This window comes from Simochromis diagramma, unplaced genomic scaffold, assembly GCF_900408965.1.
Source record: "Simochromis diagramma unplaced genomic scaffold, fSimDia1.1 OVJJ01000293.1, whole genome shotgun sequence".
NCBI classification, from domain to species: Eukaryota; Metazoa; Chordata; class Actinopteri; order Cichliformes; family Cichlidae; genus Simochromis; species Simochromis diagramma.
In genome coordinates, this window is record NW_024386801.1 from 15,539,035 (window position 1) to 15,562,406 (window position 23,372).

General features: G+C 42.6%; 1 protein-coding gene across 1 annotated transcript in view; it reads right to left on the reverse strand.

Moving 5' to 3' along the window:
- The window catches only part of LOC120730050 (A disintegrin and metalloproteinase with thrombospondin motifs 20), a 75,990-nt gene that overhangs the window by 35,215 nt on the left and 17,403 nt on the right, over nucleotides 1–23,372 (reverse strand). The window contains exons 5-15 of the mRNA XM_040026144.1: nucleotides 23,066–23,149; nucleotides 22,406–22,530; nucleotides 22,255–22,295; nucleotides 21,813–21,918; nucleotides 18,599–18,745; nucleotides 14,521–14,662; nucleotides 13,256–13,360; nucleotides 2,664–2,809; nucleotides 2,322–2,503; nucleotides 1,435–1,571; nucleotides 1,161–1,278 (exon numbers count right to left, since the gene is read on the reverse strand). Coding sequence (XP_039882078.1) covers nucleotides 1,161–1,278; nucleotides 1,435–1,571; nucleotides 2,322–2,503; nucleotides 2,664–2,809; nucleotides 13,256–13,360; nucleotides 14,521–14,662; nucleotides 18,599–18,745; nucleotides 21,813–21,918; nucleotides 22,255–22,295; nucleotides 22,406–22,530; nucleotides 23,066–23,149 — 1,333 coding nt within the window. The remainder of the gene's footprint in view (nucleotides 1–1,160; nucleotides 1,279–1,434; nucleotides 1,572–2,321; nucleotides 2,504–2,663; nucleotides 2,810–13,255; nucleotides 13,361–14,520; nucleotides 14,663–18,598; nucleotides 18,746–21,812; nucleotides 21,919–22,254; nucleotides 22,296–22,405; nucleotides 22,531–23,065; nucleotides 23,150–23,372) is intronic.

Below are 23,372 nucleotides of genomic sequence, written 5' to 3' on the forward strand. Positions count from 1 at the left end.
TTGTGTACAGATTATTTTCATTTTAAGTGAAGAACATTGAGGAAACTTCAGTAAAAGGCGGATGGTGTGGGAGTTCTTGATTCACAATAACTATCAACAGTTAATGTAAGTGAGTCACCAATTCCTGTGTTTTAACACAGTTTTTTAAAGAATAATAATGTATTTGTGCTATTTGAAGTATTATCGGGCCTTGGTGTTAGCTACAAAAACATGTTTAATACAAATTGTATTGCGAACATAAAGATATTTGTTTACAAGTAAAAGGAACCAGACTTATGGTTGACAGTTCATCATTTTGTGTCGGCTGGTGAAGAAGGATTAAGGGGAAAACTAAGTAAACACAATGAATGAAACACGGACAAAAAAAGGAATAAATCAAGAGACATGAAAAGAAAAAGAATAAAAGGTTCAATGGCAAGAAGACAGGCTCAGACTCAAGACAGGAGCAGAGGGATATCCTGCCTGGGCTACACTCCCACTCCTTCTTTTTTCTTTTTGTCGTTCTTATGGTTAAGCCAGATTTCCAGGGCTGAGGTCAGTGCCTGATTTGGTTGAATACAGTCCTCAAACACTTTGCCACCCCTGAGCCAAAGGAGCGCAGAAAAAGGAAGATGGATAGAGATGCTAAAGTTGAGTGCCAAACTAGCACAGTACAAATGACAGAGGCCACACCCATAGCTTTTTATGCTAATGCTGGTCCTGTTTTACTGCCCAGACTTAAAAAGGATTGGATGCAATCAGCAGTTGGCCCACAGTGAGGCACTGCTTTAAGCACCACAGCTGAAAGGGGATGATGTCAGGTTTGTGTTTGCTATCAAAAGACCAGACTGAGTGACATGAACAAAGTTTGTAAAGCTTTAGAGCAAACTGCTTTCATGTATTTTTCCCCCCAAAATTTGTCCAAAGCATACATTGTTCTTCACATCAAGCTTAATATGTTAACCATAACCATACATGACATCAGTGCCTAATATGAACATATTGAATGTCAGTGTTGTAGCCACATATAACTAAAAGTCTTTCTAAGCTCGTCTATGTTTGCTGCATATACAATTTATAACAGCCTGTTTATTTGCAGAATGTGCTGACATACCGAATGTTTTGTGGAACAGTCAGTTATTAATGGACAGGGCGTGCAATCTGAGCTGAGAGGGACTTACCATACTGAGCATCATTGAAGGTTCCTTCCAGAGTTTTGCACGATGAGTTGTCGCCGCCACACACGCCGCACTTGTCGTTCCTGGCCTTTGAGTTCAGCACGTGATCGCAGCCCGCTTGCTGCAGAAGTGCAGAAGATAGAAAAGACAGAAATGTGTGCTTTAGAGTGAAGCTCCTGACAGCGCGCAACTAAGCTGAAGCTGACGGCGTCGCGGGGTATGTGAGCAAGTATTGCTTTGAGTGTAATCGGGAAAAACAAGGAGCACGCAGACATACCCTGCAGAGGCCCTGCACACAGATGTCGTAAGTGTCTGGCCCGCACGGTGTGCCGTCGATGACACGGTCCTTCAGTTGATAGTATGCCGTAGTCCCAGCAACCCGGCAAAAGAGCTTGCACCGATCCTTCATTAATACTTAAAGGATACAAAGAAAACAATTAAATTAAAATTCTGAGCAATAAAGATACATTTTCAGTGAAATCCTGCGAATGCTTATGAAACAAACTTTTTAACTTAAACCTATTTACTTCTTTGTGACCCTCAGCAGACTCTTGCTTTATCTCTAATATTTAGATGGTATCTGACAGTGTACCCGCACCGGGGCTTGGCTTCTTCACTTCAGCATCAATTAACTAAAAGAATCACTTGCAGCAACTTTTCCAGATGGTAATCTCATGGGGCAGACTATCTAGGCAGGGCCTGACATACATCTGTAAGAGAAAGCTGCCAGGAAGTTCATATGGAAAGACTTTATGTTGCCCTTGATTAGTGTCAATTAAAAGTTTACTTAAGGACACCTTAAAAAAATACAGCTGTAGATTTTTATCATACATTCATCAATTTCTCAACAAAAATTGCCTGTCTTCCCCTGCCATGTATTAAAATTCAGGCACATTAGATTCAAATGCAATGGCTGTGGAGGCGTCGCAACTTTGTAGGTCTTGGTCCTTGCTTCTCTCTTACACACACTTGTGGATTTACAGATAAGTTTATTGACGTATTTGTGCAAACTGTGAGTAACTGGATGCAAACAAAAATCACTTTAAAAATGTGGGATGTGGTGTTTAAGGTGAACGTTTACGTAAAGTTAAAGCTACATGCTCAGTTGCATTTAAATAGTGTGTATTGCTGATGGTGTGGCTTGGATGGTTTGGGTATACTCACTGCCACTGTACTTGGGGACCCAGCGGACGGTGGGAGGTAGACCGTTGATGTTGAAGTGTTTGCCGTCAAACTGAGAGCACTGCTCTTCCCGGAAATCCTTCTGTCCTCGTGGGCATGGCTCAGTGTTGCAGGAGCGGAACTTCATTCTGCGACCCACACAGAACTTACCGCCGTTTCTGGGCCTACAACAACAGGGAAATTAACGATTACAGAGGCGCTACGCAAAGTTTGAATTTAAAGATCACATTAAGTGATCTTTAAACATGTTGTTCAAATCCAAATCACAGTTATCGCACACACATTTGCACTCTGACCGTCAATAACGATCTCATTATTTCTTACTCAGGCTTGTTGCAGTCTCTAGTGGTGCTTCTCGTTCCTCCACCACAGGACCTGGAGCAAACACTGTAGGGCCCCCAGGGACCCCACTCGCCATGGACTGGTTGCAGATCCAAATCTTTATTTACACACATCCCATGTCTGCAATACTGAAATGGAACACACACAAGTAAGAAGAGAGCATGTTAAAATGTATAAAAGCAACCCCTGCATTACTGAAGGCAACATAATCTAGTACAGCACACCTGGGCACAGTGTTCTTCTTCGCCATCTCAGTCATCTGCTTATTAGATCTTTAGTCCCAAAAGAGAAAATTGCATTTCCACAACACAATCGATAGTAAGAGGAAATTTAATGAACACAATGACAATCTGACACTCACAAAAGTGGTTTAGTGTATCTCTAACCCGACCCCTGTATTCCAAACTTTCTATTTTATAAGCCATCTTTGGAATTAAAAAACAATACAGGAACACAGAGCTTTCATGCAACAGACCCAATTATCCCACAAATAAGGCATCCAGTGTCAAGCAGTGTGTACCCGCTAAGCAACTTTTGCCAAAAAGAACTAATACCGCTTTCATAAGCAAAGCACAGCACGCACATTTCCCTTTGTGTGTAACCAAATCCTCCTCTCAGTGACTAAGATATCAGAGGGCCCTGTTCACAGAAAGAATGCAGGACAAGACGGCGTCTGTCTGGGTACGTAGCCCGCCGTCCGGGCACACAGGCGAGGGGAGCAGTGGCACCATGATAAGGAAACTCTAGAGTCGTGATAACAAGAGGAAGAAAGTTCATTACTAGCCTGACATCAGAAGCTCCCTTCTCCTGCTCAGTTTTTTTATCCTTTAACCAGAAAAGGAGAACGTTCTTTCTGGACACCTCACAGTGTTTATTTTGACTGCACTCCGTTTGTCGGGAGCTTCATGTCCATCCTGTTACTCCCACCCCCAGCTGAGAAATGAATCTACTATCTCTAATCCTTTTTCCACTACGAGGCATTTGAGCCCATGCGTCATGTTCTGAAGGCTCATGAGAAAATGGAAACAAAACCGTGCAACATTTACTTCACTGGAATTTTATCATTTTAGCTCATTAGCCAGTGAGATCGGTCAATCAATCAGAGGTAGCTCCTGGGCAATGGCTGACCTGGCTAATTTCTGCTTTAACGCAAATTAACAACATGTATTCATTACCTCAGATGTACAAATGTAAAAGGGCATACACAAAACCACATGGAAGCAAGTACTATTTGGCTGCTTCTGCTATCCTGGCTTTGTTTGCATGTGTGTTTTACACACTTGTGGGTCTTTAATGATGGAGTGTAAAGTCTGTACACAATGGCAGGCAGGTGTTAAGAGCTGCAGGGTATGGACTAAACAAGCCACAAACATTTTCATAATCCGGGCCTAGTTTGAGGAATTCCCGGGCTCACTCCTCCTGAGTCTGAGTCAAGCGTAAATGCAAACTGAAGGCGCCGATAATTCTGTTGGAGCGCAAACAATGAATTAAGAAAAGAATCAAATGGAAAGCGCTGAAAAGAATTTGATAAAGCATGCGCATTATTGGAAATAGTTTCCATGCCACAGAAAAAGGCAAACAGGTGCTGGACTTTGGAGCTCACCGAGTTCATGGAACTGTCAATGAAACACATTTAGGCAGTAAGTCCAAAAGCTTTCCTTTGTTACAGCAAATAGTTTCCCCTCCCCTTGCAGCCCCCCACGCTCCACTTGAGGAGTGTCAGCCCAGACCTGAGCATCCCTTCTATACCTCTTCTCCAGGGCTACCCATCCCCCCTTATCCCCTCACGGTGAATTGCAAAGGCCGAGCGGAGACCACCAGAGTGCAGACAGGCAGCAGGACCCAAGGAGCTGTCAAACACAAGGCTGACTGTCTGTCACAGAGGACCACGGACTGTGTAAGCCTCTGAGGCATTCCACTATCCATGCTGGCACCCTCTGTTTACATCCGTTTTGTTTGGCCTGAAAAGGTGATGTGGTGAAAAAAAAAGAAAGGAGGAGTGGGGGGGTGGAAACAAAAAAAAGGAAAAAAAAAACACACACATAAGTGGCAAATGTGAATGTGTATTAAGTGTTAAGAATGACTGCTTAGGGTCTGAAGGCATCTGGGATCCACACTCAGTTCCAATTAGGTTCCTACCAAAGAGCACATACACATTTGGAAAACACTGAAATAAAAAGGCGCATTTGGCAAAGCCCAAGTACCCATTAAGGACACCAGGCGAGCCTCTTTTTGCTAAAAAGATTGTCAAATTTTGACCTCAGCTGGGAATGTGTTGAAACACTTGGAGGTCCCGTGAGAGAAACCCATCCAGCTGTGACTAGCATGTGTTTCAAATTAGAAATTTCACAAAGGTACAAGCTAACTTACCAGCTCATATGAAGGTATGCATATGTGCATACACCTATATTGCATGCATGTATATATATAGATCATGTAAGCTGAAATATACCCAATACCTTTGCCTCTTGGCTCTTAATGACATACTCAATAAAGATTAAATGAGTAGCCCATGGAGTCACAGAGAGCAGTTACCAGCATGCTAACTCAAACAGTGAAAATAGTAAGGACAGCAGCATCTGCTCTGAGCACCTCAGCTGCTTTGGAAGTTAGCGCCCTGTAATTGCCAGGAAACTGTTGCAGAGAGCGCCTCATTTCTGAACCCAAGCCATACATCACAAGAGGAATGAGAAGGTAGAGGACTGATTTAAAAAGCACTCCGCTCTTTCATTTTAACACGGCCATTTCCAAAAGTCATCACCTTTCATGCGGGCGGTGCCTTTCTCATGCCTCTGGGTTAGGAGTTCACCTCGGATGGTTGGGGGTTTGTGTATTGTCTCCAGCAGCTGGGAGCCCCCTTTCCTCCCAACAATGCAAAATTAAAACAGACTGCAATCTTAGAAATGCTAGAAACATCTGGAGCAACCCCTCAAAATGCGACGGCATGGACCACCGCTGTTAATTTTCAATATGGTGTCATTTTGTTTTACATGTTTTATCGCTTGACCTGGAAGTGAGGGAAGCTGTAGAGGCCCAATGACAACATAGGATCATCTGCAGCACTTCCATTTGCTGGCCATGCGACTGGAAATCAGTCACCTTACAGCTGCTTTTACAGAGTGGATACACACAGACTCATTTTTTAGCCCATGCATGTGTTTTCACTGTCAGTTCCTCGAGTCTCCTCTTTGGTCGTGTCTTAAAAGACCATAAGACAAGACAGAGAAATGAGAAGACACATTGGAAGGAGTGTGGCAGACAACAGGAGAAACAACAACCTCTAATTTTATCTCCTCTTTGCTTCCTGTCCTCATTTGTGGTCTCCGTCTTTCCGAGGAGTGTAAGAAACATTTTCGTAAGAAAAAAGGATTGATGATTGATGATTTTAGTAAATTGATCACCATTTTTGAGAAAAAAAACCCTTTAAATATAAACCCAATCTGTGATTAGAACTTAACACCAGAACTGAGCAAAGCCACAATGTTACAATGCCACTCAAAGGTATAAAAGTATACAATACCATTTGCTGTTTGATCCCGACAGACCCTGTGTCCAGGTAAGTACCAGTCACACTTGTACAGCTGTTGTGTATATGTGTGTTTTCATGTGCCATTACGGCAAAATGTGGTCACAGAAAAACTGCAGGTGGATCTACCAGCGAGTGGTCAAATGTTCATCTGTTTCTGTATGTCTCTGACTTTGGACAGGCACTACTAAAACAAAGATCTATGCAAGACACACTTTTGTGCAGTCTTCCATAGTTGGCTGTGATACTGTTCTCAAACCAATGACTAGTAAGTGCTTACCTATATATGTGCTCACCTAGTTTTAGATATACAATAACACAATCTACATACAAATGCAAAAAAGCTTCCTGCAAACAGCTGTGACAAACAAGCTCAACTTCAGACTCTTTTTGCTCAGCAGCATGCATCTGTGTGAGCAAAAATAGATCAGGTAAACTTACCAAACAACAGACAGGCAGAGTCAGCAATTATTTGTTTATTGGTTATTTTTAACAAAGTTAAGCTCAGACATCCTCAGGAAGTGGTGGAGACTGCAAATACATTCGTTAGGCACATATGTTAACTCTAAATGAATGCTTATGTTGGGTCGTTGTAAGACGTGTAAAGAGACAACTGCTTCCTAACAAGTTAGCCAAATACATTATTGTGTACGTCAGTGTGGTTCAGAGAGAATACTCTCATAAGTGTCTCCCTGAACCATCCTTGTACAAGCCAGGAAGGGTTGACTGGCAAAATGACTGCACACTGACTAATCAACATGTCTCTTCTTATATAGTTACATCCTGGGACTGTGAGGACTCTCATACTTGGAATGTAACATAGAGCATCCATAGGCTTTGAGTCCCGCTCAAGCAAGAAAAGCTTGTTTAAGTTTGATTCACTGGGGCACATGTAGGGCTGGGCCATATCATACCATTCACGGTAATACCGGTATAATTTTGGGCAACGATAGAAAAATGAAATATCGCGATAGAATATGAGTAAAACGCGCATGCGCAGTGCCTTTGTTTTCATACGCACACGTCGGAAAAAGCAAATCGTTGAATGAAACAGATGAACCAGAATTGGTTTGTAAAAATGCTGCAACTTCAGTGGTGTGGAACTGGTTTAGCTTTCGTCCGTCAGACACACAACAAAGCACTATTTTTGGTAGAGCATGCTAGCGGGCCGTCGTTATTACCGTGTTTTTTTGGAAAATACGGCACACTTAAAATCAATCCTTTGATTTTTCTGAAAATCGACAGCGCCCCTTATAATCCCATGGGCCTTATGTATGAATTCTGGTTGTGTTTACCGACCTGGAAATGATTTTACGTGGTACACGGCGCTCGAAAATCTGTCAAATGTTTTAGTACGACTTTGCTAAGCAACGAACCCGGACTGCTTGATGGATTGTCGGAGCATTACGGCTACCGTAGTCAGGAGCCTGGCGAAGTGATACATACTGTGCTTCAACATAATATTACCATATTGTGTGTGTATAACCTCTTTTTAAGTTTTGTGGATAATATACATGGTTATGCTGAGGACATGTCGGCCAATTTCCACTGGAAACGCCTTTTGGTTAAACTGTCAGCAAGGAATTTGCATTTGCACTGTTAAATTTTTATATAACTTTAATGCACATAAAAAACAGCTGCTTGTTTAAGTGAAAATACATTGATGTTTCTTTTGCACTAATAAAGTTGTGGAGTTGTAAAGTATTTTGTCTAGTGTCAATTATATCGTCAGTTATATCGTTATCGCAAATTTTCAAATGTATATCGTGATAAATATTTTTGGTCATATCGCCCTGCTCTAGGCACATGTGTATCAAACAAAGTATTTGAGCTATCATGTTTGCAGAAATAACGACACACAAACTCGACCAAAAACATGACCTCCTCTTGAGGTAATAAAGGCTTTCTACGTTAAGTCTGTGCTTGTGCAGGAAGTGGGTTCACTGCTACAGTCGGATGCAGTGTTTTCAGCTTCTTGCTGTTGTCCCATTATCTTGTAACTCTTTCCAAGTTCCACTGAATATATCGCCTTTCACACAGCGACGGGTTTAAATGTCACCACACTATAGCGTAATCAAGCAAATACACATGCAATGAAAGCTCCACTCAGTGGTTTCCGGACACAGAATTTCAATCAGTAAACTGCACGAATGCGAAAACAACAATCCTCTTGTTACCCCAAACCCACAGATATGTCTGCGATGATAGCAAATCAAAGTGGCAACATCCTGCAAATACCCAGAGATTAGCTGAGAGTAACACTGATACTGGCCTCGCGATCCCCATGCAGACGTGCACGCTCGCACAAGACTGCACACAAACGCGCTGCCTGTCCCGGCATCGTACAACAAGTCTGTCAAGCTGCCAGCGGAGATCCAGCCAACACTCATCGCCTCCGCCAGCATACTCCATTCTGCCCCGGCTTCACTTTTCAAGACCACACTATCTCAACTCTAAATGGCTGAAACCAGAGCGGGTCGTCATTCTTTTCCAAACAAGATTCTGGAAATCAAAAGCAACTTCCTGTTTCTTAATTTACACTAACTGTTCATTTTAAGCCACGAACAAGAGTATGTGGAAATCTTTCTTTCAAATATTTCACACACTAAAAACTTGGCTAGCAGCCACCACATTAAATAAATTTAAAAAACTAATTCATTGAATACTTCATCATTTCTTGCTGAGATGCTTTAGGTCAAAACCTTCATCCAAAAACAAAAAATAGAGCCAGCTTAAGCTCTGTTGCCTCTCTTTTGCCCCTCTGCCACCCACTGAGCCACAACGTGGTGAGAAGCAGCACTGGGATCTTCAAAGGGTAGGATACTGATACAAGGCCAAGCAGCCCTGCACTTCGGCTTGACACTTATTGACCATGCAGGCTGGCCCCTAATCTATGCACACACAAAGACACATAGTTGCATGCACACATCTACACATGTGCATCTGCTCACACTTAAAAACAGGTACTTCTCCAATAAACGCACACATTGAAGCACACAATTAAAACACACACGCAAACAGTCGCAGCCAGGCGTGAAAGCGGCATCCTTTTGAAGGGTGAGGGGACCGAAACGGGGAAGGGCAAGAAAAGAGAGGATGGAGGGGGAAGGAGGGAGGAAGAGTGGTGGTGGTATTTATAGACAACAAGTGATGGGATGCCCTCGTTAGCGCACGGCCCACTGAGCCAGATGACAGACGCAGCGGCCACGAGGTCATGTGACCGCATTACTCACTCCGGCACCCAGTGAAAGCAAAAGATGGGGAAGGAGGGTGGGAGGGAGACAAACAGGCAGGATTGGAGATATTCAGAGAAGAAGGGAACAGAGAGAGAGACAGAGAGAAAACTACCCATGAACCCTGCACTGCCCAATACCCTGATTTAACTGAGCAGTATACAAACAAAGTTTTTCTCCACCTCCCTCTTTCATTTACAGGACATGCTACTCTCCCACTATTTGAGGCACTGACCTCAATTACCCAATGTGGTCAAAACTTTGTTTCATAACAGGAGAGAGCAAAACTTCTTCCCAAAAAGCACAGAAGCGCAAGAGGGAAAATTAGTTTATGAGATGACATGGAATTGCTCAGAACGACACAGCAAGCAACAAAACACGTATCTGAAAAGAGCTGGGATCCTCAGTCCCCCAAACCCCCCCACCTCGACCCCTATCCCAGAGACATAGCTGCAATCCTACGAATCTGACAGCTAAAAGCCAAGAAGCCATGAGGGTCTGAGGCCCGTGCAGAGCCTAACACTTGAACCTAACCACGGACCAACGCAAAAGCAGAACCAAGACATGTAAAGAAGGAACAACGCAATTCTGGCACAAAAGAATGAAGAGGAGTCATCTGGGCATGCAGATTATCAGACTTTAAACATGCTCAAAGACACACAAGCACACCCCACTCAGACACCACATTAAAGAGCACTTGTGTGGGCAGGTGAGCGTTGGTGTAGGGTCCCCTGCTCTTTCAACTAACGCCACTTCAAAGAGCACCCTGCATGAAGATGAATCTGGGCCTCGGCACCACAAACAAAGGTGGTGCCACTGCTGACGCACACACAGGCAGAAATGAAAGAACATTTTTCTCTCATTTGTTATTCCAGAAAAAAAGAAAAGGAGAAAACATTCAGTGAGCAGCAGTTCTCTTGGTGAAAGTGCCTTGTTTGATACCAGAGGTCAGAGGAGAATGGCCAAGCTGCTTCGAGCTGACAGGAAGGCGACAGTAACTCAACCACTCATTACGTCCAATGTATGCAGAAGAGCATCACTGAACAGAAAACATGTGGAACCCTTCAAACAGATGGGCTACAACTAGAGTTGGATGTCTCAAGACCGGTCTTGGTCTCTTTTACGTGGTCTTGGTCTTGTCTTGGTCTCACTGTCTCGGTCTTGCTGTCTCAGATCGACATAGTGGTCGGGAGATTTGGAGTCAACAGTATCCATGACACACATTGTAACGTTCGATAATGTGTCATGCGCAAAAGCATCAGCTCTAACAGCCGTTCTTAGAGAGTGCTTTGTAGTGAATCAGAAGAGTCGACTCCTATTGAGCGAGAGCCGACTCCTCACTTAATTTCCTTTCACTGCTCAGCTCTCACACAGTGGCTCAGCTATGCTCCAATCCCTCCATATTGTGGCCAATCACATGCGAGGATATAGGATAATATCATTATGTGAAAAACAGAGAGGGTGAGAGACGCGGCAGTCAAGTGGAGCGTGCTTCTGTCCTCTCACTAAGTGAGTGAGACAGTAGACAGCGATGAAGAGGGCCGTGCGAGTGCATCGCAAAAACACATATATATGCCTGACACCTGTAAACGAAGCAGCATCTGGCTGCAGTTTAAAGACTTTTTTGTCTCGTCTCGACTTTGTCTTGGTCTTGACTCGGTCTGTCTTGGTCTTGGTCTTGTCTTGGTCTCGATACCCTCTGGTCTTGGTAATGTCTTGGTCTTAGTTTTGGCGGTCTTGACTAAAAGTCTAGCTACAACAACAGAAGACCACAGCGGGACCTGTAAGGCTCAGATTAGGAAACTGAACTTTGCACAGTTTCATCAAAATGGAACAATAGATGATTGGAAAAACCTGGGTTATTTGTTGCTGACCATAATCGTCCCTTTATGACCACAATGTACCCAGTATATCACTGAGTTCACTGTACTCAAGTAGTCTCCACAGTCACCTGATCTCGGCCCAATAGAGCACCACTGGGATGTAATGGAACAGGAGATTTGCTTTATGTGTGCGATGCTGTCATGTCAACATCAATCAAATAGTTTCCAGTGGTTTCCAGTACTTCATACCTACAAAAGTGGCCTGAAAGAGCATGCGTCTAGATTTATTACCTATGACAATGTAGGCAAGGTGGTATCTTAAACATTTAGCTCAAGGCAGTGTATGCCTACATAGTGATTCATAAAGTGGCAAGTGGACAGAGTAATCAAAGAAATTTTGAATTTGAAATAGAAATTAGTTGTGGAAGGTTAGATTAAACTGCAGCTAAATCTGGTTAAAACTATATATGATATGCATACAGTATATTTCACTGTGAAGTAGTTTCTTGTAAAATGCTGTTATGCATAACTGTTAAGAATAAAAACCTGACTTGATATAAGATTGTATGCTAGTCTCTTTAAACCTTAAATTAATTCTGATATAGACTAGTCTCCACTAAAGATCAGGCATAAGTGGTAATCTAGCTAAATCAGCTCCAGTGGGATTAAGGGGTTGAATCTTAATAAAGCAAACCTGTGTGCGATTGAACTCTATGTGTTTCTCCCACATTCAGGTCGAGAGCAGTATGGGAGCTACAATCCCAGGACCATTACTGTTTAGTCTGGTTGTTGTAGTTGGATTAAGATGTTAGCCATCCCCTGTTAACCTTTCTTCGCTAGACTGGGCTGATCCAGGACCTAACATGGCGAGGACGGAGATAGAGCAAGATGAAAGGATACAAGGGATACGAGATTTACATGGGTCCACACTACAAGACTGCTGGAGGGCATAAGGTTAAGGAGAAAAAGAGAGCCCTCCTTCTCTCACTCCCTCTCTTTCCTCCTCTCCAGCATGTTTTGAATGCTAAACACCAGCCCACCGTAACAGCCTCCTTCACCTCCTCCTTGCTTTCCTCAGCCCTCTCCTCCCCACCTCCTGCCCAGCAGAATCACTGATGTGAGGTCTTTTGTGAGAGCGCTGGCTGGCCTCAGACTGGCTCTGTTACGGTCTGACCACTGACCCAATCACCCGCCTTTTAAAGAGGTTTTGGGGTCGTGGGTTCACAACAAGGTGACTCAACTGTGAACGGCGGTCGGCATCCTTTTTCAAAGGGCCCATGTATTTACCTTTCCCTATCAGGGCTCTCTCTCTCCCTCTTTTGTTTACATTTTTGTTTCTTCTTTTTCACCCCTTTCTCCACATATCTTAAGTAACTGACCCGTCTCAGGCCTAATTAGCATAGCATCCCAGAGCGAGGGGAACACTAAGGCTAATGGGGGGGTTGGGTCTCCGTAAAATACTTAGAGTACAGCTTCAAGTTTCTAACAAGGACCATCACCTGAACCCACTCGAGCAGGTTTCTACAATCAATGTGGCGACAGCATAGTAATATATGATAAATTATTCCTTTTTCTTGGCAGAGGAAATGAACTAGCAGGGAAAGGCATCATGATTCAAAACAGAACTCCATTAGAGGTTTGGCTTGTGTCATTAATTTAAATGCACTGACAGAAATATCACATTGTTAGCCTTTACTGCATCACAATAATTATTCATGTCCATTTACTAGATGAGAGACATGTGTTTTCCTTCCGCTGTGCTAGAAGGTGGAAAAAATCCCATGGAGCTCAGTGCTCAACGACTGTTTTTTGTGCGGCACCTTTAACCTACACTAGAGGTTCAGCAGCAGCATTATCTACACCTACAGTACATTCTCAAATGGGCAATTCTTGAATATCAGCTGGGACACCCTAAGTGTGTTCTTTAAAATTGTTAGCACTTTTGGTGTAGATGATTTCACATAATCTATACATGGAGAGACTGAGACTTACCATTCCATGTCCACAGTCGGTGCCATCAGCGAGTGGCATGTGCTGTGTACGGCACCCTTTGTGGTCCCCCTCCGCACTCGTACACCACAGCCTCTTGCACTGTTTCTGTGGGGGAAAAGAAACAAACGCAAGCAGTAAATCATTTGGGAATTAACAGGAAAAGAGCTTTTCTGTGATGTGAATATCCTGCAAGGTGTTAAAGCATGTACAAAACACCTCTTATGCCAAAATATTTTTTTCAACAACACTGAATAACAGAAGAAATAATTGCTCCAGCCATATTGGTCTTACATAAGAGGGATAAAGCATGTGGTTGTAGTCCCAGTATATTAATGGAATTCTACAAACATTTCAATCCAAGCAGCTGGTAGTCGACTTTTTCTGATTCCCCGTTCGGTCAGTGTAAAGAAGTTTGACCCCATAATGGCAAGTCTATCATATTTGATACATGAGTTTTTAAGACCTCTACATCAACAGCGTGATTCATTTTCTCCTGAAATACCTGATATATACTATGAGACAGTAGCAGTATGCTGCTATGAGCAATTAAATCACACTAAAATGAAGAATGTAGCAAAAATGATATGAATTAAAACTCAATTATGCAAAGTGATATTTAGTTTCCTTGTTTTCTTTTGTCAGGAGGTTCAATTAACGCTACAGTTTTCTCCTGATTACTTCATGGTTCAGGCTTTAAGGGGTTAACTACTCAATGAATCCCTCAGATATCTTAATATAAGAACGAAGATGTGCAATTTTAACAGTTTTTCTACATGATAAATAAATGCTGCTGTAGTAAATGGAAGATATATGACAGTAAGAAAGAATCATAAGAAATAAGTGTGTAAAATTACAGAAAAAATATGTGGTAGCTCCTTAAAACACACTGTAACAAAGTTTTGTTCATTCACAGAAAAGTCCTTGTTTACCTTTTTCCTCTTTTTTTAACTATACTACTACAAAACTATAATAGTGAGAAAACAGGACGTTTTTACGTCTTACTTAGGTTTGAGTAATAAGAATGGCCATGTCGGAGTTTCAGTAACAAAAGCTAGAAATTCAAATAAATTCAGTTAATAGTCCAAAAATTAAGCCCTGCTTCAAATGTTTTGGCCCAGGTGTCCAGTGGGTCAGATTGGAGCCTTCGGTGGGTCAGTTTTGGATCCTTGGCCTTATTTTTGTCTCAAATGTTTCAGGTAAAGAAATGTTTCACTTTCATTTTTTACCGTGGCTTTTTAATCTATTTTGATAGCAAGACAACGTACCAAGTAAGGACAAATTTGGGAACCAGGACCAAACATCAGTTCACACTGTCTGTTGGCATTGTAGAGCTGACCAGGGAGGAGGGTGGGCATGTCATATGTTCTGCCCACAGGCTCATCCAGGAGGCACTCCCCATAGCCGGTGCTAAAAAATTAAATAAATAAATAAATTCAAAACAAATCATGTACACATTCAATAGGCAGACTTTCACAGTACAGAACTCTTCATAACAATGTAGTAATTCCAACCCTAAAATGTATCAGCACACTTCATCTCTTTCATAAAAGCAAGGTAAACATCTCTGTGTCACTGTCTGTGATCATCCACAGATGTGTTTTCCTTGTGGGTGGTCTGTAACGTTACCGAGGAGAGAGACTGATACCGCTTCCCCCTTAAAAGCCTAATAGCAAACGCTGTCACTGTGAAACTGGAGTTAGGCGCCACAGACTGAATAAAACAGTATTTTGATGGAGACAAAAAAGGGATCTGCTTACTGATCACATTTGTATTAGATGTATTTTCCTCTGCTGAAGGCAAACAAGAACATTTAGAATGCTAAAGCACCATGATTAAGTTAAATAAATCTGCACCAGCCCCAGCGCTGCAGTATAATGACAGATTGTGCCGTATATGAGCCACACCCTGAGCCATGACACAATAAAAGAGACAACAAAAGCACAGCTGGACTTACTGCGTCTATCCACCAGCAGTCTGCGTGTAAAATCATCCGCATTTACGGCCGTGAATGGGCACAAATGAAACATGTTAGCAGAGCGAGGCGAGCCACAAAGGATCTTCTCTCTCTTTGTTTACTTTGGGAAAAGGAAACTTTCAGATGAGACAGGTCTAGATGTGTAATTAGACAACATGTCTGCACTGCTCTGACAAATTTCATCCTGGATCGAGCCGCTAAAACACCTGCTCAACAAAGCACCAGCTGATGTGACAGGCCAATAATTACACAGGATTATCCTCCGTTACCATTACTTTGTTTCTTTACCCTTTCATTTCCAGCCATAATGTAAGAAATTGTTGCAAATGCTGGCTTGTGGCAAGAGGAGGGGATGATTACACTAGAAGAAAACAACAGCAGTGGAAGACACTGAATGCAAACCACATAGCAGCCTGTCAAGGAATCATTCGGACAGTCCCATATTACAGTGTCTTTCAGCAGTTGGTCATCTGTCTAATCGGTGCACTGGAATTTAATGGAATTATTATTAAGACTGAGACAGACCGAGGCAGAAGGGGTCACTGTGGTCATATTTTAAATGAAACATCTATGTTCTGGGGAGGGGGGACAAAAAATCAGCTGTGTGGATTCAAGACGGTGAGCCAATTCCCATCTGGAAACAAGAGCTGTCACACCTGGAAGCCTTTGGCAGACTTGGAAGTGTGTTTATTTACAAGGTGACTCGGTTATTGTGTTCTTGTCACATGAGACTAAACAATAACAGTTTTCACGTACACCATAAAGGTGTCAAGAGGTCAGCTCATGACAGATTGGAGGCTTCTACAAAGAGCTAAATGACATGTGCAGTGTTCGATCAAACAGTAGTAAGTCTGTCATGTCAGCGTTTTGCCTCTGACAAAATGAATTATTGTTGTCCTTTTTTTTTTTTACTGCTGTGCAAAGATGTGCTTTTACTTTGTAGTGCTTAAAGCTTGTAAAACTTAAGGTTCTCTTCTAATTAAGTGTTAAAAACTTCAGCAAGGTTTTGAGCTGTCACTTCAGAAAGAATCATGCCAAAAACAACAGAGATCCGTTTAGATGATGCTCACAAAGCAGGAGATGGATTTACAAATTTATGACAGCGTCAAGATCTATAGTGAGAAGTAGCATCAAGAAATTCAAAGAGTCACACAGTAAAGAACAAGCCTGGCAGAGATGTGTCTAAAACCCCCAGAACAACTGCCAAAATACTAGTTAACGATTTATTCAAGTCAGGGATAGTGGTCTCAAGGAAGTTAATCACTAGAACTTTGTGCAGGAATGGACTGTGAGTTCACAGACCAAGAAAAACTTCTCTTCACTGCAGAAGAAACAACTTCAAGTCAGACCTAAATATACCAGGAACAACCTGGAGAAAGATACTAGAAGTGGGTCCTTGGATCAAATAAGACTAAACTGCTTGTTTGACTAAAGAGACAGTGTTTATGTTTGGATTACGACAGGTAGAGGCGTGAAACACAGTAGTGGTGGTATTGTGTTGTAGGGACGTTTAAGTGCATCTCAAAGTGGAAGGAATCATAAAGAAAGAATATGTGACTACTCTCATGGAGGGAGGCTGATAATTCTGTCTTCAACTGTATGAAGATTGTCTTCAACTTCCTCATCCACAACCAGATGGCTGTCCCTCCGTGAGCCTGGTCCCGCCTGAGGTTTCTTCCTGTTAAAAGGGAGTTTTTCCTTCCCACTGTCACCAAGTGCTTGCTCAAAAGGGGTCATCTGATTGTTGAGGTTTTTGCTGTATAATGTCTTTACTTTAACATAAAAGTGCTCTATGTCAACTGTTATTGTGATTTGGTGCTATATAAATAAAATTGAATTGAACTGAATTAGAGTTATATATGAATAAACACAAAGTAGATGTAGTAGCTCCTTAGTTTTCGTCAAGAAAATAGATGCTGATGGATTATTTATAATGATTTCACATTATACTTTATAAGAGTTGTTGCTGCTTTGGCAAAATTTGAGATGTACATAGGAAATCGATAGAGTTTCCCCAAAACGAACAAGAACTAGAGGGTAGGAATAGTCAAAGAGTTGCATTTAAATTTTATATTTGGATGTTGTGGGTTAAATCAAATTGCACAGTGCCAGAGTAGGAATGAATAGTGTCTTTGTGCAGCAGATGGGACACAATGACACTGCACTACAACAGTACAGTTTTCATCAGCTTTCAGGTACGGGACTTGAGTGCACATTATTACAACAATATTCAGACAAGAGGGACCGCATTGGGGAATCCGTTGCTATTTGAAAAGGGATGTTTGAGAGGTGGCACGGCCTTTCGTTTTGTAAACTGTTACAGGTTGAATTTACTCTACGGGAAGAATGGGCAGTCAAAACACTGATATACTTGACCAGGTCGGTCCACTCAGCAGGAGTGGTGCTGCAGAAGTGCTACTTTCAATCAATGCTCCTCATTGTTGGCTGGCGAAAAACTTCAAAAGCACTTGGACTGCACTCTCAAGAGCCTTTCCCACCACCGCGGCTCCCACACCGAAGCCAGTGCTTCGTTCTCGATACCTGCACTGTGTGTTACATCCAAAGTGACTAACAAATGTTACAGTTTAACATGAATGCGACTGACGTTCACGTCATGCTCTTCCTGTTTTTTTGTGTAGTAATTAGATACAAACAGAAGAGCAACACGGCTTTATCCAAACAATAAAGAGACAGATGGACATTCTTCTCAACTTTGGCTGCAAGTTCCAACCACTGGATGCTGAGGTCCGGGCTAGCTGGAAACTATGCAAAGAGCATGGCCTTAAAACTCCATATGAGGCCATCGCCTAACTCTTGAGACGCATCTGGTCAACAAGGCTGTCCTTTGTGAAGGCCTCTACAATTAACAGAGGAAAGGAGGCAAAGATTAAAGGGTCATGTTCAGGGAAGATGTAATTATAACTGACATTTCCCATTTTGAATCGAAGTCAGGATGAGCGTCCGTGGGTGCGGGTTTGGAGTAGCTGAATCAGCCACCTCCCCATGCACAAGGTTGTGGTGATGAAATGGGATTAGTGACTAGATTACTGTTTGGCCAGCTTCTTTACAAAATAGCTCTGTCTGAGCAGGGAGACAGATGAAGGACTTCAGGAGATCCATCGCTTCGCTCAGCTGAGGAAGACCCCCAAATTCAAACAGGAAATACTCTTTCAACACAAGGCAATAACAACTCCACACAGTTTACATTACACTGACCTGTCTGCAGAGTTCTGTGGGAGACTGGAAGCAGTTACATGTAAAAGCTGGAAAAACCATCACTTTCTCTCCCGTGAGAAGAGCTCATAATGAGTCACGTGTTTTGATTACGAAGCAATTTAGAACCAGATAGCAGAGCTGCAGATACCTACTCAAGAAAGTCGGTGATGTACTTGCGACTGCACTTGGACCACGACCAAGGGTTGGTATCGTAGTTAAGTGTAGGAGCCATGACGTGATACTGGTGCTTTATCCCTGCCTCCCGGCACTTGGGGTTGTCATCATGAGGCATGTTGAACCTGGTGCAGAACAAAAAAAAGGGGGGAATTTAGAGATTGTGAGGGTTATCATCCGATTATTAGATATGTCATAGTAAAAAGGACAAATGTCTAAGATCGACTCTCAGTCATTTATAGCAGGGGGTCACAACCAGCCCACAGATCCGGTAATATCTTTGAGTTATTCCTCACACTTTGCACTTTTCCTCTACTGGTCTGTTTGTTTTCCACTTCCAAATACATGCACATCCTTATTTGTATTATTTGCTAAATATTTAGAGAGTAAAATCCTTTCAAGAGTTTCAAGAAAACTCCAACTGGCCAGTAGGTGGTGCAACATTGTCTTAAAAAAAATGTCACACTTCATCTATCATTATCTATTGGCTTCAACATCGAGAACAACATGCTAGTGAGATCTACCTCCAGCTTAGAGGTCAAAGCTCACCATCTCACATTCTCAAAGGGCTTAATGCTTAGAAAAAGCTGGGGGTAATAGCACCTCACACATCAGTTGCTCTCACAGACAGGAGAACAAGACTGATGTGTACACAATCTTACCAATAAAGCTGCAATAACATTGTCACAAACATTTGCTGAGATAATACTATTTCCTGTATTTTCTGCAAGTCCAAAAATCAGTTAACCAGCTAATTGTTTGAGCATTTGTCTTTAGCGATCAAGCAGTGAATCGGGAGTCTTTGCAAAAGAATAACTGTACGTAATGAGGCATGGAAGCTGCAAACTAATGAATTCATCCAGGCTGTCTGTAGCTGGCAGTCTCATAGAGCAGGTTTTCTTGATCATGTCCAGAACAGTGCAGCCCAGCATAGATGTCCTGTTTTGTACTGCGGTTTGGCGCATTACCCATAAATACATGCACGCATGAGTACACATGTATTTATACACACAGGATCCCATGCAGCTGTATGATGTCTTGAGATGTTTACGCCAGGATGTGGGGCAGTGCTGTGCTCTGGGCTGGAGCTGAGGGTCAATCCATACCACCACACAAACAAGATCTAGCATGGCTGGCATGAAGCCCACCCTACGGGAGACGGAGGGCCCGAGGGCAAACACCCAGGAAATAATTAAGCCTCTGGCACAGTAATAAGCTCTGCACACAAACCAAGCCGTTGGATAATACTCACAACATCAAAACTGAATCAACTGGTACTATGCAAAAGATTTTTTGTCACTTATGATGTAAAAAAAAAAAAGTAAATAGAATTGAGTTTCACAAAACAAGGAGAGAAAACATAAAACTGGATATGTTGCGTCAAATAAGTCAGATCAGAAGGATACAAATGAGAATACAACCTTAAAATCCTGAGATTAGAGCCTTTTAGTGTAATGAGGTTATAAATCAGGCAGTTTTGTGGCTAGATCAATGGAGGAAACCAATTTCAGTGATTTACATGCATCCGAAACCACTCACTTCAAGTTCTTAACAAAATAACTGCATCACTCTGTGCACATCACTGTCCCTGCGCCACTCTGCCACCCTATTTGATGGATCTTCAGCACTGAAAAAAGTATTTCTTTGATTAAAATCCTTTGAAAAGCAGCTCTCTGAATGTACTTGTCCACGAGAAGAAACCATCTTTAACAATCCCAGAGATTTTATCCCATTGGCTTTCTGATTTGTTTTGTTTTTTGTGTGCACTTTACACACTTGATATACTTTTTTTGCAAAATGTCAGGAAGATTTATTTTTGATCTGGGACATGTGAAGCCAGACAAATGTTTTAAGTCCTCATACATGTCACCTTTGAGGAGCTATCAAGTGACGCCACGCCACCTAAAAATCCCTGTGCTGCCTATTAGTGATCGCACATTCTCGCAGTTATCTGAGAAAGGCCTCCCAGCCATTAGTCTAAGTCTCTGATTAATCTGCAGTGCTCTTGAGTGGATCCCATTACCTGACACTGGCTTTCTCAGAGGGCCAAACACTCATGAAAGCTCACGCCTGCAAACACAGTGATCCGCCATGCCAAGAGACAGAGCCAAGTGGGCTTCCAGCTGCTTGAACTTTAGCATAAACAGATCCACATGAGACTCGAAGTAAAAAGGGGAGGGTGTAAGCTTGGTCCATCTGCTGCTCCTCTGGTCCAGTCTCTCCACTGGAAAAATGTGTGACCGTGGCAGAGGAACTAGAAAAAATATCTCTCATTCTTAACTATTACCTCACAGGCTCACACTGACAGTGCGCCTTTTTACTACCCAGATGGAGAGAAGCAGAAGAGAAAAAAAACCAAAGACAGAGGCCTTGTCTTTATCCAAAAGTAAGCTCTCTGTTTTAAATCACCTGGAGCGTTCGTAAGAATGAGAAGGTAATGAGCTATTTATCATAATTTCGCCACAAATGGATGTTTGGAATAAACATCGCTTCATACGAGAGATAAAGTCATGTGTTTTGACTCGGTCATTTGAAGACAGATTATGCGTACGAGTCTTTCTTCACTCCACACATGTGGCAGTATTTGCTTGTTGTGAAAACACTCTCTGGCGCAAAGGCATGTTGTGATAACCCCGCTATTACCCGCTCGAAGGCGAGCCGCACATGATGGCGATGTGACATCTCCAGTTTGTTTTACCCGTCTTTGGCGCTGAGGAGGAGTGGTGGTGGTGGTGGTGGGGGGGGGGGGGGGGTGGGGGGGGCTGGAAGGCTTTCCAAGTACTAAATACAATATTTAGCTTTGTACTTGCTCCTTGTACCATTTCCAAGAAAATCTTTGTTGTTGTTCATCAATGCCAGGTCCAATTATTATTAGGATTTTTGAGGGTTTTTTTCTGGCATCCACATAAAATTGTGTCTTTGAGCTTATAGCTATCGAGGTAAAGCTCGGACACATGGAGGGTTGACGTCCTGAGCTCTATAGTAAGGCATTGTAGGCTGGCATGTTATTAAAAGTCAAGGTTTTTTTTCTTTATTATGTTTTGCACCTGTGTCTGCTGCACTCTGTGTCTCTTGATAAGAGGGCTTTTGTAGTCGAGCTTGGCTTTGAGTGGTGACATACGTCCTATGTGTGTGTGTGTGTGTGAGTTATGGGGGTGGTGGTGGGGCAACAGGTTTAGAACTGCAACTTACACATGGCCCAGCTCATGAGCGATGGTGAAGGAGGCACTAATTCCATTTTCCTCACTAATGGAGCAGCTCCGGTACGGGTCGCACATGGTCCCCAGCTCAGCAAGCCCTACAGGGTCAACACACACCAATACGCACACACAGGAAAACACACAGATCCGCATAAACATCTACAAGCCAAGTGTGTCTGGGGGGAAAAATAGTTGCTTGAGCGTTTGAGAAGATTAAAGGCATCAAAACTTCTGTTTCCTAAGAGAGATTAGCACTGCCACAGTCTCCCTCCTCCCAGGTCTACCACTCTGTTCTGTCACGATAATATTATTAGCTGACAGCTTGCCATAAACTCATTACAGCACAGTTCATGAGCTGTGGTCAGTGGAGTGGAAAATTCACTGTAAAAGAACTTAACGTGCAGATATTTTTGCATGAAAAGCCAAAATATTACCTAATGTGTCACATTTGTCTTTAGCGCGGCAGATGTCTTCCCTGTGAAAAAGAAAAAACACCATCCTGTAAATCCCTTCTGAAAAGGGCAGCGTGCTCGAGCGACTTGCTTTCGAAAAGGAGGTGAGGGGTGGGGTGGGAAATGCAGATACCTGGTTATGAGGAGCGCAGTGTCGTGGTGAGAAGGATGGCTGTCGTCCTGGACGTTGTGGCTCTGCTGCCAGACACAGAAGTTGTGCAGAGTGGTGGCAGCGTTGAAGCTCACAGTGGGACCTTCCTGTTTTGGGTGAAACAGCAGTGGGGTTACGACCAACAAACTGGGCTTACATAGTAACCTTTTTTAATAATGGTGGTAAAGACATATTAGAACATCATGTTCTTTAATGTGTGAGTCTTATGTTTGTGTTCATTATGATTATAATGTTTGGACTAAAGATTTAGGTGCTGGATTTTTGGAAAACAAGGACATACATTGGTAATTTTTCAGTGACATCTTGCAACCTTATGTTCTTTCCTGTGGTCCTTTCAATAACAGAGGTAGTGAGGAAAATCTCACCGTGACCAAACTAAACAAAGAAAATCCCTAGGCAAATGCCTACTTATTCAAAAACTGATAACAGAGCATTTCATTTGCAGGTGGCTAGCAGCCTTAATGCATTATGATTTGTATTCCACATAAGCCCGACAAGAAAGACAGTGTCCTTTCAAAGAGGCCCCACAGAGAAAAAAAAGCCAAGCCAAAGACACCTGCAATGACGTCAGCCACGCGCAGATGACCTGCGTACACGTAGCATTCAAGACCCCGTACTCACCTGTTCATTGTGGATGATGACAAGCTTGACAATCTTGATGCTGATGAGGTTTCCTATGCTGGGGTCCCTGTACACTGCTGCTACCTGTAACAAAGACAAAACACACAGACAAAAAAGAATGCAAACTTCCACTAACCTGAGTCAGAGCAGAGCTAGAGTCATGTATTAGTTAAAGTACTTGGAATGGGAACACACAGTCAAGGCTCTTTTAGCTAAGCTCTATTTTGGTTTAATCAAAATAGCAGCAGCTCACCAAAGTCAAAAGAAAGCACAAAGTGCCTCCTCGAGGGTAAGTTTAATCAACAGA